This window comes from Lathyrus oleraceus, chromosome 1 (assembly GCF_024323335.1).
Source record: "Lathyrus oleraceus cultivar Zhongwan6 chromosome 1, CAAS_Psat_ZW6_1.0, whole genome shotgun sequence".
NCBI lineage: Eukaryota > Viridiplantae > Streptophyta > Magnoliopsida > Fabales > Fabaceae > Lathyrus > Lathyrus oleraceus.
In genome coordinates, this window is record NC_066579.1 from 97,411,732 (window position 1) to 97,427,502 (window position 15,771).

A 15,771-nucleotide genomic window follows, 5' to 3' on the forward strand; every position below is an offset into this window, starting at 1 on the left:
TGTATCCATCTGTGACAATGTCCCAGAGGTCAGCATCATAACCCAGAAAGAAACTTTCGATTCTGTCTTTCCAGTAATCAAACTTTTCTCCATCAAAAACAGGAGGCTTGGCATTGTAAGAATCTTTCTCATTTGAGTGGGCCATTTGTTTTTTTTTTCTCGCACTGGATCTCTCTACACGGTTAAGTGTTTGATTTGAAAATCAATAACAGAGCCGGAGCTCTGATACCAATTGAAGGTGAGAAAAACAAGAAAGGGGGGGGGGGGGGTTTGAATTGTTTGAAAAATAAGCGCTTTTGCAAAATGAAATCACACAATGATTTTATACTGGTTCGCTTATAACACAAAGCTACTCCAGTCCACCCGGCCAAGGTGATTTTGCCTTCAACAAGGACTTAATCCACTAATCTTGAAAGATTACAAACAATCCCTAAGAGAGAAGAAAATCTCTTAGTCCTCTCAAGTCTACAGACTACAAAGAGTCACTTGAGGAAATCAAATAAAAATTAGATACAAGATGTGTAATCTAGAGTGCTTCTAAGAAAGCAAGTATTACAAACTTAAGAACAATTTTTCACTTGATAAGCAAAAGCTTAGTGAAATTCTTTGAAGAACAAAGATGTTTTTCTTGAGCGTGATATAATTTCAGTATAGTTTTGGCTAGTGATTTCTTGCTTACTGAATGTTGATTTCTTCTCTTATTTATAGGAGTTGAAATAGAGTTGAAGTAGCGTTGAATCTGTTGGATATTGAGATGTAGTTACGCCATTCCATTAATAGCTTCTGCAGTAGACTTTTTCTCTTAGAAGTGACTACTTACCACAAGTAGTATCTTTTCTCTTGAAAGTGGAGATTAACGTCTCTTTCTAATTGAGGAAATCCATTTGCAGAACTTTAACTTGGCTTAAACGTTACTTCATCATGATTAACAATTCTGATTAGAGTCTTTGTGTATATGGAGAAATCTGGCTTCTGATGTTATCTCTTGAAAGTTCAGATGGCGCTGATAACTTCAGAATCTACAGAAGGCATTTGTTCAGAGTCAGAGCTTCTAGACTTTACTTCATGTTCAGATGCTTCTGATACTTTGTAGTTTTGTCCAGAGTCAGAGCTTCTTGAATGAGATTCCTCTTTAGATGCTTCTGATACTTGAGATTTTGCATCTGATCTTGCTTTGCATCTGATGACATCATCAGATTTGTTTCTTCTTTCTTTAGAACCCTGCACACTTAGAAACTTTTCGTTAGGGTGCCATTTTTGGTTTCATCCTTTGTTATCATCAAAATCATGGAATCTGTTGTAGAACAATTTTTGTTCTTACATACCTATGTTATCATACAAAAGGATATGGGAATCCTACCTATGTTATCATACAAAAGGGTTCTATCTAATGGGTGCTACCTAATCGGAACAAGAATTGACGAGTGGAGCAAGGAGAAGTGTTAGGGATAAGGGTAGATGGCGATGCATGAAGCAATCGACTTACAAGGTTGATAGCGATGCATAAAGCAATCGACTTACAAAAGGGTGGATGAATACGTGCTGGTTCTGTTAGGTTTTTGAAAAATGATTACTCGACGTTGGATCGAGGTTTTGATCTTGCTTTGAAATGGTTATCGAATGTTCATTTTAATTCTTGTATTAACAGATGAATAAAGAATGAAAGAATAAGTATTATACATTTCATGGGAGAGGGATACATTTGTTATGAATGGGGGTTGTCAAAAATCATGAAATAATTAAATCGGGCCCAAACAACAAAATGACTCGAAATATGAGTGTAAGTGCAAGAGAACCGGCTCATTGTAAGAAAGCCCAAGAGTAAGCTATGTGAGGTTGATGGCGATGCTTAAAAAGCAATCGACTTACAAGGGTGTGGAAAAATGGGCTCGATATTAAATCGAGAAAAATATGATTTTTATAGTTTAAAAATGGTTTTGAATGAATGATGAAATTAAAAGACAACAAATCTATGTTATGATAATGAAACTATGAAAATAATAAAGCATAAACATAACAAAAAAATGTTAAAAGAAATAAAATACTAAAAGAAAATAAAATGCTAAAAGAAAAATAAAATACTAAAAAAATGCCACACATGAGTATTGAACCCACCCCACTCAAGACTATGATACTACCCTTCTCCACCAGACCACTCATGGTTATTTATTATTTTGATGCTACTTTAAATATATAAACCAAAATAGATTAAACATTAGAATAAAAACTAAAATAAAAGAAAGTCTGTTGGACTACCAGTAGTTAAACCCAGCCGCCTGGCTGTTGGGTTTACAATGGGGTATAAGTTGAAAACATAAAAACAATTATTAACTGATATCTTAGGAATTTTAAACAAAATCCTTAATATTTTCAAAAACCTATCCTATTTAAAATGAAATAAAAAAAAGAAAAATTGGAATAGTAGCAGACTCGTTCTCTCCCTCACTCTCTCCCCAATCTCACAAACTCGCTCTTTCCACCCAACGAAATCCTCGTACGAACTCGCTTCTCTCGTCCCTCTTACGAAATCGCTCGCAATCATCTCTCAAGCCTCTCTCTCGAAGTCTTTCTACCTCAAAATCGCTCATCAACGAACCCTCTCACGCTCTCAAACTCAATCAATCATTCTCTATCAAACTCAACGAATCTCTCTCTCTCAACTCTCACGATATCTCCATCAACAAGCATATGAAAAGGATAAAAGGAAGAAAGATAAGTTCTTACAAAGTGTCACGGCGGTGGTGAAAGGCGTGAAGAAGCTGGCCTCCCAATCCAGGTAATCGATTTTGGGATTTTAGGGTTTTGTTTGAGATTTTCCACCTCCAAGTTTTTCTCGTCGTTAATTCCTCCTTCAAATTTTTCCCCCTTTTACTGATTCACCCTTTTCCTATTTATGCTCTGCTGATTTAGGGTTTCGAAGGGGGTCTTTGATGTTCAAAAGAGTATCTCTGCAAAGCACTTTGGATGTTCAGAAATTGGATTGACCTCTTCGATGCTAGGTTCGAAAATGGTAATCTGAACCTACGTACTTTCTTGCTCTGTTTTGACTTCACGCCAATTTGGGATATTTCTTGAATTTTTACTGCTTGGACTAATCGTACATTTTTTACTGCAGTGAATTTCTTGTAACAGGGAGGTTGTGGATGCTGCATTTGGCCTTGTGTTGGTTCTACAATGTTGCTGCAGTAACCTTTGCTCATGTTCTTGTTTTGAAGTAGGTCTTCAACCTTGCTATACAACATTGATAGGCACGATTTGTTAGGAATGACCATCATGTTTGTAGATTTTATATACTATTTTTTTGGTGATAATACAGAGTGGTAGCTAAGATTTATGATGATTGGTTTGTGCATTGCAGGGAACCTGTTGCAGAACTCGATTTGTTCACTTATTATGCTGCTACATGATAATGCTTGTGTATTGGTGTTTTATCCATGAGCTATGTCGCAACGTCCTGCCAGGCTAGGATTGGATAAGATTGTGGTCTTGAAAATGGGCCATGTTTTGCACTCAGGTATGCAACTGGATTTGCAGCCTTGTTAGCCATTCAGTTTGATGTGGCATGGTTTAGATTTTGGTTTGTCACCTACTGCATTGTAAGAGTTTGAACTTGGTTGCTTTTATGTTGGATGTATTGCAGGTTTTGTCTTGTGGTTTGCCCATCTGTTGGTCATCGAGAATATATCCTTTAGACTGCTTAGTTTCGAGCATCTCAATCTGCTGCAACTTCTTCCTTATAGCTCGAACTACTTTGGAGATTTCACTATCAGGATCATCCTTGGGCTGTAGAAAGGAACCTGACCTTTGAGCTTTCTCCAATTTCAGTGCAGATATTTTCATGGGTTTGTCATAGGTCTTTTGACACTCTATCTCATTATCATCCTCTTCACTGTCAATGATGACGGGGAGTGTAGCAGTTGGAGTAGGGAGTCGACGGTAACTCCATGCCTCGGACGATCTCTGGTCTAACAACCCTTCGAGGCTCGCCAAAATATCTAGTGAGGCACTTGCTACAGCATGTGCTGAAACTGAAAATATATAATCAAGATTGCGCATGACAATGTCCTCGCAATATTTCTTCAAATCATCTGCTCCAAGAGAATCAGCAATCTCAAGCAATTGTATGGCATTCCGTGGCTCCAGCAGACACTCTGCTGCTGCTTTTTCACAAAGACTTTTTAAGCTGGGTGTAGATCTCTGTCTAAGATTATAATTTTGAACTGTATATATTGTATTATGGGAATCGGTATCCTCAAATAAAATGTCTTCGTTGAACTCCTCCATATTATTTATGTCACTCGACTTGAGCTTCTGAGAATCATCAATCATGTCGATAGGGTAGACAGGATGATACAGGGAAGCCACAATTAATAAATGTGTTTCACCAACTGAAACTGAAGTAGCCTTCTTTACACCCGGCATCCGAGTTGCAACAAGCGGCTTATCCTTACCTTTCTTCCCGTCCCACATGTAAACATCACCTGTAGCTGTCGCTGCTGCAGTCCAGTACTTTCCAGCTGATATGCTCACCATATTTCTCCCACACATTGCATATAACTGCTGGCATCTAAGATCAGGATCTGAGGAGACCCAATAAAATAATGCACCATCTTCTGTAAGAGCCATGCTGTGTACCATTCCAGCAGCTATAGAAACTACGTGAAGTCGTTCCTTGCGATGAAACTTTAAAGGAGTGCTTCCACTTTTCTTTAAGTTCCTAGTTTGGAAATTTCAAAACAATGCTTATACTGTGCTTATGATGTTCCCTTTTTTTTTAACTTCAACTATCATATTAATAATCATTGATGAATTTGGTTCAAAATCAGACTGGAGTGTATGATATAACAGCCTTGCCATCTACTGTCTCCATAAATGAGACTGTACAATTGCGTTGAATGGCATAGGTGATGAGTCTTTCCTCCCAAACAATTCAGCGCCAATATTGAGCCCCTTTCCTAGACATCAATTTCTTGTTGTTGACTTATAGAGGACACATGAAAACTGGCTTCTGCTGCACGTGGACAAATAGCTACTTCCATTATTACCAAATGTACACTCCAAGTATGTTGTGATCTTGCAAAATGTACCCTTCAAAGAGTAAGATTCCCTAAAGCTAATCCATTCTCAAGAACATACTTGACCGTTTAAAGGAAATAAATAATGCCGGCCATTGATTCATTCAATACGCTCTAATCCATAATACAATAGAGTGATCAAAACATCAACAAGGGTTATCTATTTATTAGCGGGATTATTTGTCTTTCATCCTTAACAAATATTCATGATGGCTCAAATTCCAAGCATTCAACCCAAAACCAACTTTCCTCCGATCCAACACTACATTGAAATCAACTTTCCCCTGATTCAAAACTACATTATGGTACCTGATATACCAACTCGTCCACAGGACAACACAAAACTTAAATCCAATCAAACCTTGGGCCATCATCTGAGCATGAAGCAAAATTTTATGACCATACGGGTGATTGACTGGGAAAAATTTCAGGGTCAAAATCGGGGTATGACACTTGTTTGTATTTTCTTTCTGATTCTGGAGAATTGTAATTTGATTCGTATCAGCCTGATGTATGACTTTTGCACTTGTAGTGCACTTTTGGTATACAGTGGTTATTTTCATTCAGTGATTGGTCTTCAAGCTTTATTTGCTTTCCTGTATTCACTCACACAGCACACACATGGTTGGGTGGTATCTTTGCTAAATCATAATTCTCTACATTGTATGTCAAAATCAATCGATGAATATCAAAATATTGTTGCCGGATTATTATCTGTCTCGATGAAGCCAGGTTCGCAAGACAGAATGTTCCTCATATGGATAGACATTGCATTCATGCATGAATCATAATAACTTGTCTTCTATTTGTGCAGGTGTCGGTTTCTAACGTGCTTGATTGTTTCAGGAATCATTGCTCGTGCGCGTAGAGTCATTCCCTTGCACACAACCCGTCCGCACAGATACTTTACCAGACGCAACACACCAAGGTTGATGGATCTACCCAACGCAGATTTTCTTGAGTTGAAGGAGAAAATGAACGAATTGATCAATGTCATGCAAGGGTTTGCCGTGGGGCAAAAAGCACTTGCTGATAAGGTGGAGAAGCTCGAGCGGGCTTCAGTTGCTAACAGTGGTGTCAACTTGGAGGGTGTCTCTAACCATGGCCTTGGTGGTTCCAGGGATGGAGGAGATCTCGGGAAGAAGACAACTGCTGGCGTGGTGATCAACAATGCTGGGGGTTTTGGTGCTGCCACGAGTGGTAGACCAGGTCCGATGGGCAATAACTTCAAGGACAGTCTGTTTCCTCCTTTCTTTGGGGCTGAGGAGGATAGAGAGGAGGACAGAGAAGCAGATCAATTCTCCATGTTGAATGAACAATTTGGCCAATACGGTGTTCAACCGCCAAATAAAGAGATTCAGGTGCCGGCGGAGAAGATAAGGGCCTTGGAAAGCCATGCTAATCCGGGGTTTGTCAATATGTCAAACATGGGGCTGGTTGAGGGGATTGTGATCCCACAGAAGTTCAAAGCGCCTGCGTTTGACAAATACAATGGGAGTTCTTGCCCGGAAACTCATCTCCAAGCCTTCGTCCGTAAGATTTCTGCTTATACAATGGATCAGAAGTTGTGGATGTACTTCTTCCAAGACAGTCTGTCTGGAGGGTCCTTGGAATGGTACACCAAGCTGAAGTCTTCTGACATTAAAAGCTGGAAAGATCTTGGAGATGCATTCTTTAAACAGTACCAATTTAATGCTGATATGGCTCCTAGCCGTACCCAACTGCAGGGTATGTCTCAGAAGCCTAGTGAAGGGTTTAAAGAATATGCCCAGAGGTGGAGGGAGCTGGCTGCCCGAGTCCAACCTCCGTTGGTAGACCGAGAAATGTCAGATCTGTTTATGGGTACCCTGCAGGGGACCTTTGCTGAAAGAATGGTTGGATGCCCGGTTACAAACTTTGCTGATATAGTGGTGGCTGGAGAAAGAATTGAAAGTTGGTTGAAGCTGGGGAAGATACAAGGTAATGCTTCGTCGTCTGGATCGAAGAAGCCCTTTGGGAATGGCCAACGTAAGAAGGAGGGTGATACTAGCGCTGTGTATACCCAAAAAGGACAGAGTAGGGATCGTTACTACCAGCACACTGCTGCGGTAACCATTCCTGCTGATAATCAACAACAACAACAGCAACAACCGCAACAACAATGACAACCATTTCAACAGAGACCGCAGAGGGCTGGGTATCAGGTGCGAGGGAGAATGACCGATCGTCAATTTGATAGGCCACCTGTGACCTACTCATTCCTGTTGAAGAAGCTGAAAGACTTGGGGTTGGTCCAGCTGAGAACGTTGGCTCCTTTGAGACCCGATCAGAGGCCTCCTAGTTTTGATGAGAACGCCAAATGTGAATTTCACTCAGGTGCCCCCGGATACAATGTGGAAAATTGCAAAGCTTTTAAGCATGTGGTCCAGGACTTAGTGGATTCTAATGCAATCAATTTTTCTCCATCTCCAAATGTGAATGCTAATCCCATGCCAGCGCATGGTCAAATGGGGGTGAATGCAATTTTAGAGGGTGGAAGAACAGTGGGGCTGATGATTGTGGATCAGTTAAAGACTCCGTTGGCTGAGATCAAACGACAGTTGTTGAAGAATGGGGTCTTTTCGGGCTGTGATAACTGTTGTGCTGCGTGCACTGTTACTCCTGATGGGTGTGTGTCGTTGAGGGAGGCTGTCCAGAGGCAGACCGATAAGGAAAGCCTCAGATTTGAGAAAGTGGATTCGGGGAAGGAAGATGTCTCCACCATAACCATTTACTTCGACCCGGTCGATTTGTCAACGCTGGCAGATGCGGCTCCAGTTACTATCACGGTACCTGGGCCGATTCCTTATGACAAAGATGATGTCGTGCCGTGGCATTATGGTGGAGAGGTCTATTGTAATGGGGAGAAGTTGGAGGATCAGACTGCAGGTGAAACCACCGTTTCAAAGGTGGATAATGCTGGACCTAGTGGTTTCACTTGCAGTGGAAGATTGTTTGCACCAGATGCTTTGAGGAGTGGGGAAGGAGAAAAAGAAAAGAAAGATAAGGCCGAGGCTTTAGCCAGGGCAAGAGGGAAACAAGTGGTAAATGAAGGAACTCCTGTGGTGACACCGGCGCCTGGTGGGTCGGAGAAAGAACTTGATGATGAAGCTGAAGAATTTTTGAGAATCATCAAGAAGTCAGAGTACAAACTTGTTGACCATTTGCAGCAGACCCCATACAAGATCTCAATCTTGTCCTTGTTGTTAAGCTCTGAGGGGCATAGAGAGGCTTTGTTGAAAATCCTGAAGAGAGCCTATGTTCCTCAGGAGATCACGATTAATTAGTTAGAGACGGTGGTGTCTAATGTCAATGCCAGTCATGGGTTGGGTTTCACCAATATTGATTTAACTGTGGATGGGAGGAATCATAATAGGGCTTTGCACATTGCTATGGAATGTAAAGGGGCTGTGCTCTCGCACGTGTTAGTTGATACCGGCTCATCCTTAAATGTGTTGCCAAAGAAAGCCCTGGCGAAGCTGGACTGTGAAGGGTTGATTCTGACGCCCACTGACCTGATAGTTAGAGCTTTCGACGGTTCAAAGAGAGCAGTGTTTGGGGAAGTGGAGCTCCCGGTGAAGATCGGGCCCGAGGTGTTCAAGTCGGTATTCTATGTCATGGATATTCAGCCGGCATACAGTTGTTTGTTGGGTAGGCCGTGGATCCATGCTGCTGGAGCAGTGACTTCGACTTTGCACCAGAAGCTAAAGTATATCTGGGACGGGCAGGTCGTCACAGTCTGTGGAGAGGAGGATATCTTCGTCAGCCACCTGTCATCGTTCAAGTATGTTGAAATGGACGGTGAGATATGGGAAACACCGAGTCAAGCATTTGAAACCGTCAAGGTGGAGAATGCTCTTTTTGCCAAAGAAGAGGAGAAACCGTCCATTTCTTCGTATAAGCAAGCTGCTGAGGTGGTGAAGAGTGGGGAAGCTCCAGGTTGGGGGAAGATGATGGACATCGCCGCCAAGAAAAACCGATTCGGAGTGGGTTATCAGCTGGGCCGAGGCTCGTCTGGACAAGGTAGAGGACGTCGTCCATCATTCACATTCACCAGTGCTGGAATGCTGGATCCAGATCACGTCTGTATGGTGGGTGAAGAGGTCGACAGTGATTGTGAGATTGATCAATGGATAAAACCGTGCGTACCAGGGATGGAAGTCCAGAACTGGAAGGCCGAAAAGATCATCACTGTCACTCTACTTGAAGAGTAATATTTTCTATTTTCAATTTTATCTGCATGAAAGCCATACGTTTTGCCCGAAACGTAATGGTTCATTGTAAGGGCCACCTCATGTTTCATTTTGCAATTTTTGCATCAATAATAAATGGATGTTTTTTAATTAAAAGCGGTGTTCCCTGTTTTTCATTTATTTTTGCAGTTTAAAAACAAAAATAAAAATAAAAATGGAAATGTTTTCATTTTCCTTTTTCATTTGTTTCGCTCCGGTTCTAAAGCAATGCATGAATCAACATTCATGCAGATGCGATCTTTCTCCGGATCTCATTGATAACAATCCTGTTACACCCTCATATGACTTCGACAATCCGATCTATCATACCGAGGAAGAAGGCGAAGAAGATTGTGAACTGCCGGAGGAATTAGCCAGGTTGTTAAAACAAGAGGAGAAGGTGATTCAGCCGCACGAGGAGCAAGTTGAGGTTGTGAATCTGGGTACTGACGAGGTCAGAAAGGAAGTGAAAGTCGGGGCTGCTTTGGAGGAAAGTGTCAAGAGCAGAATGGTAGCCTTGTTGAAAGAGTATGTCGACATCTTTGCCTAGTCTTATCAAGATATGCCAGGGTTGGATACTGATATCGTTATGCACAAGCTACCGTTGAGAGCAGATTGTCCTCCAGTGAAGCAGAAGTTGCGCAGACCTCGACCTGAGATGGCCATGAAAATTAAAGAAGAGGTGCAGAAGCAGTTGGATGTTGGGTTCCTAGCTGTCACTAATTATCCGCCTTGGGTCGCAAATATTATGCCGGTCTCGAAGAAGGATGGGAAGGTGAGAATGTGTGTGGACTACCGGGATTTGAACAGAGCTAGCCCGAAGGATGATTTCCCATTACCTCACATTGATGTGTTGGTAGATAATACAGCTCAGTTCTCGGTGTTTTCCTTCATGGATGGCTTTTCTGGCTATAATCAAATCAAAATGTCGCCAGATGATATGGAGAAAACAACATTCATCACACCATGGGGCACTTTTTGTTATAAGGTGATGCCATTTGGTCTCAAGAACACCGGTGCTACTTATCAGAGGGCCATGGTGACTTTGTTTCATGATATGATTCATCATTAAATTGAATGCTATGTTGATGACATGATAGCAAAGTCCCAGACAGAGGAGGGGCACTTGGTAGATCTGGCCAAGTTATTTGACCGGCTGAGACAGTTCAGACTGAGGTTGAATCCGAATAAGTGCACTTTCGGGGTGCGTTCCGGTAAACTGCTGGGGTTCATTGTAAGTGAAAAAGGAATCGAGGTTGATCCTGCTAAGGTAAAAGCAATACGAGAAATGCCTGAACCAAGAACAGAGAAGGAGGTTCGTGGTTTCTTAGGTAGATTGAACTACATTTCACGGTTCATATCTCATCTAACAGCCACGTGTGAACCAATATTCAAGTTATTGAGAAAAGATCAAACGGTCAGATGGAATAATGATTGCCAAGTGGCATTTGAAAAGATAAAAGAGTATTTGCAGGAGCCTCCGATTCTGATGCCTCCTGTGGAGGGACGACCGTTAATTCTATACTTGACGATCCTCGAGGGGTCTATGGGGTGTGTATTGGGACAGCATGACGAGTCTCGTCGAAAAGAGCATGCCATATACTACCTTAGCAAAAAGTTTACCGACTGTGAAACAAGATATTCACTGCTCGAGAAAACTTGCTGTGCTTTGGTCTGGGTTGCTCGCCGGCTGAGGCAGTATATGCTGGTTCATACCACTTTATTGATTTCCAAGATGGATCCAATCAAGTATATTTTTGAGAAGCCAGCATTGACCGGACGGGTTGCGAGGTGGCAAATGATTTTGACCGAATATGATATCCAGTATACCTCTCAGAAAGCAATCAAGGGGAGTGTATTGTCTGATTATCTCGCCCAACAACCCATTAAGGATTATCAACCAATGAAGTTTGAATTCCCTGATGAGGACATCATGTTTCTCAAATCGAAAGATTGTGAGGAACCGATCCCGGAGGAGGGGCCTGGCCCTGAATCCGAATGGATTCTGATGTTTGATGGGGCCGTTAACGGGAATGGTAGCGGTGTTGGTGCTGTTTTGGTTACGCCGAAAGGATCTCACATTCCTTTTGCTGCCCGGCTAACATTTGAATGCACCAACAATGTGGCTGAATACGAAGCTTGTATCTTGGGGATTGAAGAGGCGATTGATTTGACGATCAAGAACCTTGTTATATATGGAGATTCAACTTTGGTTGTGAATCAGGTTAATGGAAAATGGTATACGCATCAATCTCATTTGGTTCCATACCGGGACTATACGAGGAGATTGTTGACGTTTTTCACCAAGATGGTTTTGCATCATGTGTCGAGAGAAGAGAATCCTTTAGCAGACGCTTTGGCTACTTTGGCCGCCTTGATTAAGGTGCAGTGGTGGAATCAGTTCCCCAGTGTTGAAGTGGGACGTCTGGATAGGCCGGCTTATGTGTTTGTTGTTGACACATCGCCTGATGATGAGAAGCCGTGGTATTACGATATCAAGCGCTATTTGGAAACCCAAGAGTATCCTGAGGGAGCATCCAAGAAGGACCGAAAGACTCTGAGGAGGTTGGCCATGGTTTTCTACTTGAATAAGGATGGGGTTTTGTACAAGAGGAATTTTGATTGGGTCTTGCTTAGATGTGTTGATGATAAAGAAGCAAGCCAATTGATGAAAGAGGTTCACGAGGGGTCGTTCGGTACCCATGCCAGTGGGAATGCAATGGTGAAGAAGCTGTTGAGGGCTGGTTATTATTGGATGACAATGGAAGCCCAATGTTTCAATTTTGTGTGGAAGTGTCATAAATGCCAGATTTATGCTGACAAGGTGCACGTGCCTCCGAATCCGTTGAGTTTGATGTCGTCTCCGTGGTCGTTTTCTATGTGGGGCATCGATATGATTGGGAAGATTGAGCCTACGGCTTCGAATGGGCACTGGTTCATATTAGTGGCTATTGATTACTTCACCAAGTGGGTGGAAGCAACCTCTTATGCGAATGTGACGAAGCAGGTTGTCGCCAGATTTCTGAAGAGAGATATTATTTGCAGATATGGGGTTCCCGAGAGAATCATTACTGATAATGGTTCTAATTTGAACAATAAGATGATGGCAGAGCTGTGCCGGGAATTCAAGATCGAGCATCACAATTCTTCTCCTTATCGTCCGAAGATGAATGGGGCGGTCGAGGCAGCCAATAAGAATATAAAGAAGATTGTGCAGAAGATGGTCGTGACCTATAAAGATTGGCATGAGATGTTGCCATTTGCATTGCATGGGTATCAAACCTTGGTGCGTACGTCTACTGGGGCAATGCCTTTCTCTTTGGTATATGGAATGGAAGTCGTGTTACCGGTTGAGGTTCAAATTCCCTCTTTGAGAGTCCTGATGGACGTGAAATTGCAAGAGGCTGAATGGGTAAGGACTCGGTATGAAGAGTTGAGCCTGATTGAGGAAAGGAGGCTGGCGGCCATTTGTCATGGGCAGTTATACCAGCAGCGGATGAAGCGTGCTTTTGACCGAAAGGTGCGACCTCGTGTGTATCATATGGGAGATTTGGTGCTGATAAGGATCCTTCCTCCTCAAAACGATCGTAGGGGCAAGTGGACACCCAATTATGAAGGTCCATTCGTGGTCAAGAAGGTTTTCTCTGGCGGAGCCTTGTTGTTAACGACCATGGATGGCGAGGATTTTCCATCCCCTGTGAATGCGGACGCAGTTAAAAAATACTTCGTATAAGAGACCCGCTGGACGAAAAGAATAAAATAGTCCAGGCAAAAATGGGCATCCCGGCGAACCGAAGAAAAAAATGAAAAAAGGTTCGGGCAAAAATTAGGGATAAAAAGGAAAATTGTACACCCGGCAAGTCGAAAACCTGAAAAGGCGGCTTGGGCAAAAAAGGGTATCCCGGTGGACTGAAAACCCGCAAGGGCGGTCCAGGCAAAAGAGGGATTGAAACGAACAACTGCGTCTAGCATGATCGTTTATGCTTTGGTTATGACACCAGGATAATCCCCGACAGAGATCGGTCGGAAACGTCTTGTTCAGAAGGCAGACAGCACGGAGAGTCTTGAGGACATATGGGGTGTAACCGAGTTGGAACTCGATGAGATCACGGGTTCACATTGCCAGTAGGATAGGTTTTTCCTTTTGTGCGCAATCACCTCTTTTCAGGAATTGCTTCCTTTGTATTGCTCAGTTATGAGCCACACTTTTTCAATCAATAAAATGCATATTCAGTCAAATAATTTTGTTTTTGTTTTCATTACCGCTTTGATTGCAAAAACATCTGTTTATTGTGATAAAGAATCTTTGCATTTTAAGACATACAGGTCCCTCCCAATACATGCTTATAAGATTGAAAACTTGAAATCTTATTCGGAAGGTTGAGTGACCCAGGTGTTGAAATCTTGGCACGCTTGGGGCACGTTTTTATCTAACGATCTCTTTTGCAGGTGTTGTTAGATATTTTCACTCACTGGCAGGTTGTGATGTGAAGCTTTTGACAAAAGATCCCCGTGGAGTCCATTCAGGGACCAGGGATTGAAGAATGGTGAAAAGACGGCGAGGGATGACGACGATCCTGAATATTAATCAAGAAGACTCTTCAAAGTCTGAGGATTGGAAAGTCTATATGAATCCAGGGAGTTCGATCTCCGTCGAGTACGGAGAAGTCAAGGATACAAGGTGATGAATCAGAAAAGTCCAGACGAGTCTGGGAGCTCTCAAAAATGGAAAGCTGACACTGGAGTTGGATGGTGAATACTAGGGATCGACGAGTCGACGAGTGTTCTGCGCCAGACTTTCCTTGTTTCCCCAAACAGGGTTGGGATTGTTACTTCCTCAGCAGATTCGAGGTCTGTGTCTTCCCTAGCAGGGTCGGGATGGTTATCTCCCCAGCAGGTTTGAGATCGGTGTTTCCTCAGCAGCCAGGCCGAAGGTTGCTATTTCCTCAGCGGAGGTGCCTGTTGGTAGTTGTTTTTCCTAACATGGCGGAGCTTGTTAAATTCCCCAACAAGTCAAAGACCGTTGTTTCCCCCACAGAATGCGTTGGTGGTTTCTTCCCCAGCGAAATCCCCAAGTGGATCGGGTTCAGTGGAGGTCATCCCCGATAAGGGTGGTTCTCTTCCCAGCAACAGTGCCATTCCCCAGCAGGGTGGAGGTTGGAGTGTTAGTGGGTTCCTCAGCAGAGTGCCTCGAGCTTCCCAGAAGAGTCCCTTGAGGGGGATACTTTTTATGCATTCATCATTTAGATAAGCATAACATGTTGCATAGCTAATTGCGTAGCATTTCCATGATTATGGAGCATTACGCTAAAAAAAAATCATCAGCATGCATCAACATTGCGAGCATAAGCTAGTCTCAAGCCGTGGTTACTGTTTGAGAGGTGGTTTCGCCAGAAGGTGAAGATGTTGCTCCGAGGAGTTTGGCATCGTGATTTTGAATCAACGGTATTCCCCGGTAGTGCGATATTGGAGGAAGGATTTCTGTCGGGCGGAGATGGAAATGATAATCCAAGGAGTTTCGGGGTCTGAAAAGAAAAGGTAAAGAGAAAAAGATAATCCCCAGCTAAGCGCAAAGTGTTCGTTGGCTAGGGTTGGATAGAGGATAGCGGGCTCATGACTTGTTATCCCCAGCATGGGTCATTGGCACGCGTGCCGCCTCAATTATCATTTTCCCTATCTCTGCCGATGCTGACAGGCGTGAGGTTTCCGGTATTCAGACCGAAGTGGCGTTCAGGCCAGTTTTCCGATTTTCAGATCGAAGAAGTTTCCGACGTTCAGGTCGAAGAACTTGTGGCATTCAGGCCAGTTTTCCGATTTTCAGATCGAAGAAGTTTCCGACGTTCAGGTAGAAGAACTTGTGGCACTCAGGCCATTTTCCGATTTTCAGATCGAAGAAGTTTCCGACGTTCAGGTCGAAGAACTTGTGGCACTCAGGCCAGTTTCCGATTTTCAGATCGAAGAAGTTTCCGACGTTCAGGTTGAAGAACTTGTGGCATTCAAGCCAATTTCCGATTTTCAGATCGAGGAAGCTTCCGAAGTTCAGATCGATGCAGCTTGCGGCACTCAGGCCAGTTTTCCGGTATTCAGACCGAAGTGGCATTCAGGCCAGTTGTTGGGCATTCAGGCCAATCTCCCGGTATTCAGACCGATATCAATACTCTCATATTCCGATGCTCGATATTCAGACTGATGAGCGGCGTTCAGGCCATGGTTATCCCTCTGTTACCATTTATTTTGGTATCCAGGTCAACATTTCTGTTCGGTATTCAGGCCGACTTTCTCCGTACCAGACAGATTCTTCTTTTGAGATTGCTTCTTTGCCGATTCTGACAGGCATTGTTAATCATTTCCCAGCGGAGTGCAAATTGTTCGTTTGTTCTTGGTATTCAATCACTCTTCACCCTGATCATCTGAAAGTCGAGGCTGTTCATATCGACAGGTTCATA

The 15,771-nt window shown here is 43.0% G+C and overlaps 1 protein-coding gene across 1 annotated transcript; it reads right to left on the reverse strand.

Moving 5' to 3' along the window:
* Positions 1 to 3,582: 3,582 nt before the first annotated feature.
* LOC127093597 (uncharacterized) lies at positions 3,583 to 5,039 on the reverse strand. The gene is made up of 2 exons (XM_051032545.1): positions 4,993 to 5,039; positions 3,583 to 4,717 (listed from the first exon to the last, which is right to left on the reverse strand). Exons 1-2 carry the CDS (start codon positions 5,037 to 5,039, stop codon positions 3,583 to 3,585), a joined length of 1,182 nt encoding a protein of 393 aa, XP_050888502.1.
* Positions 5,040 to 15,771: the final 10,732 nt, after the last annotated feature.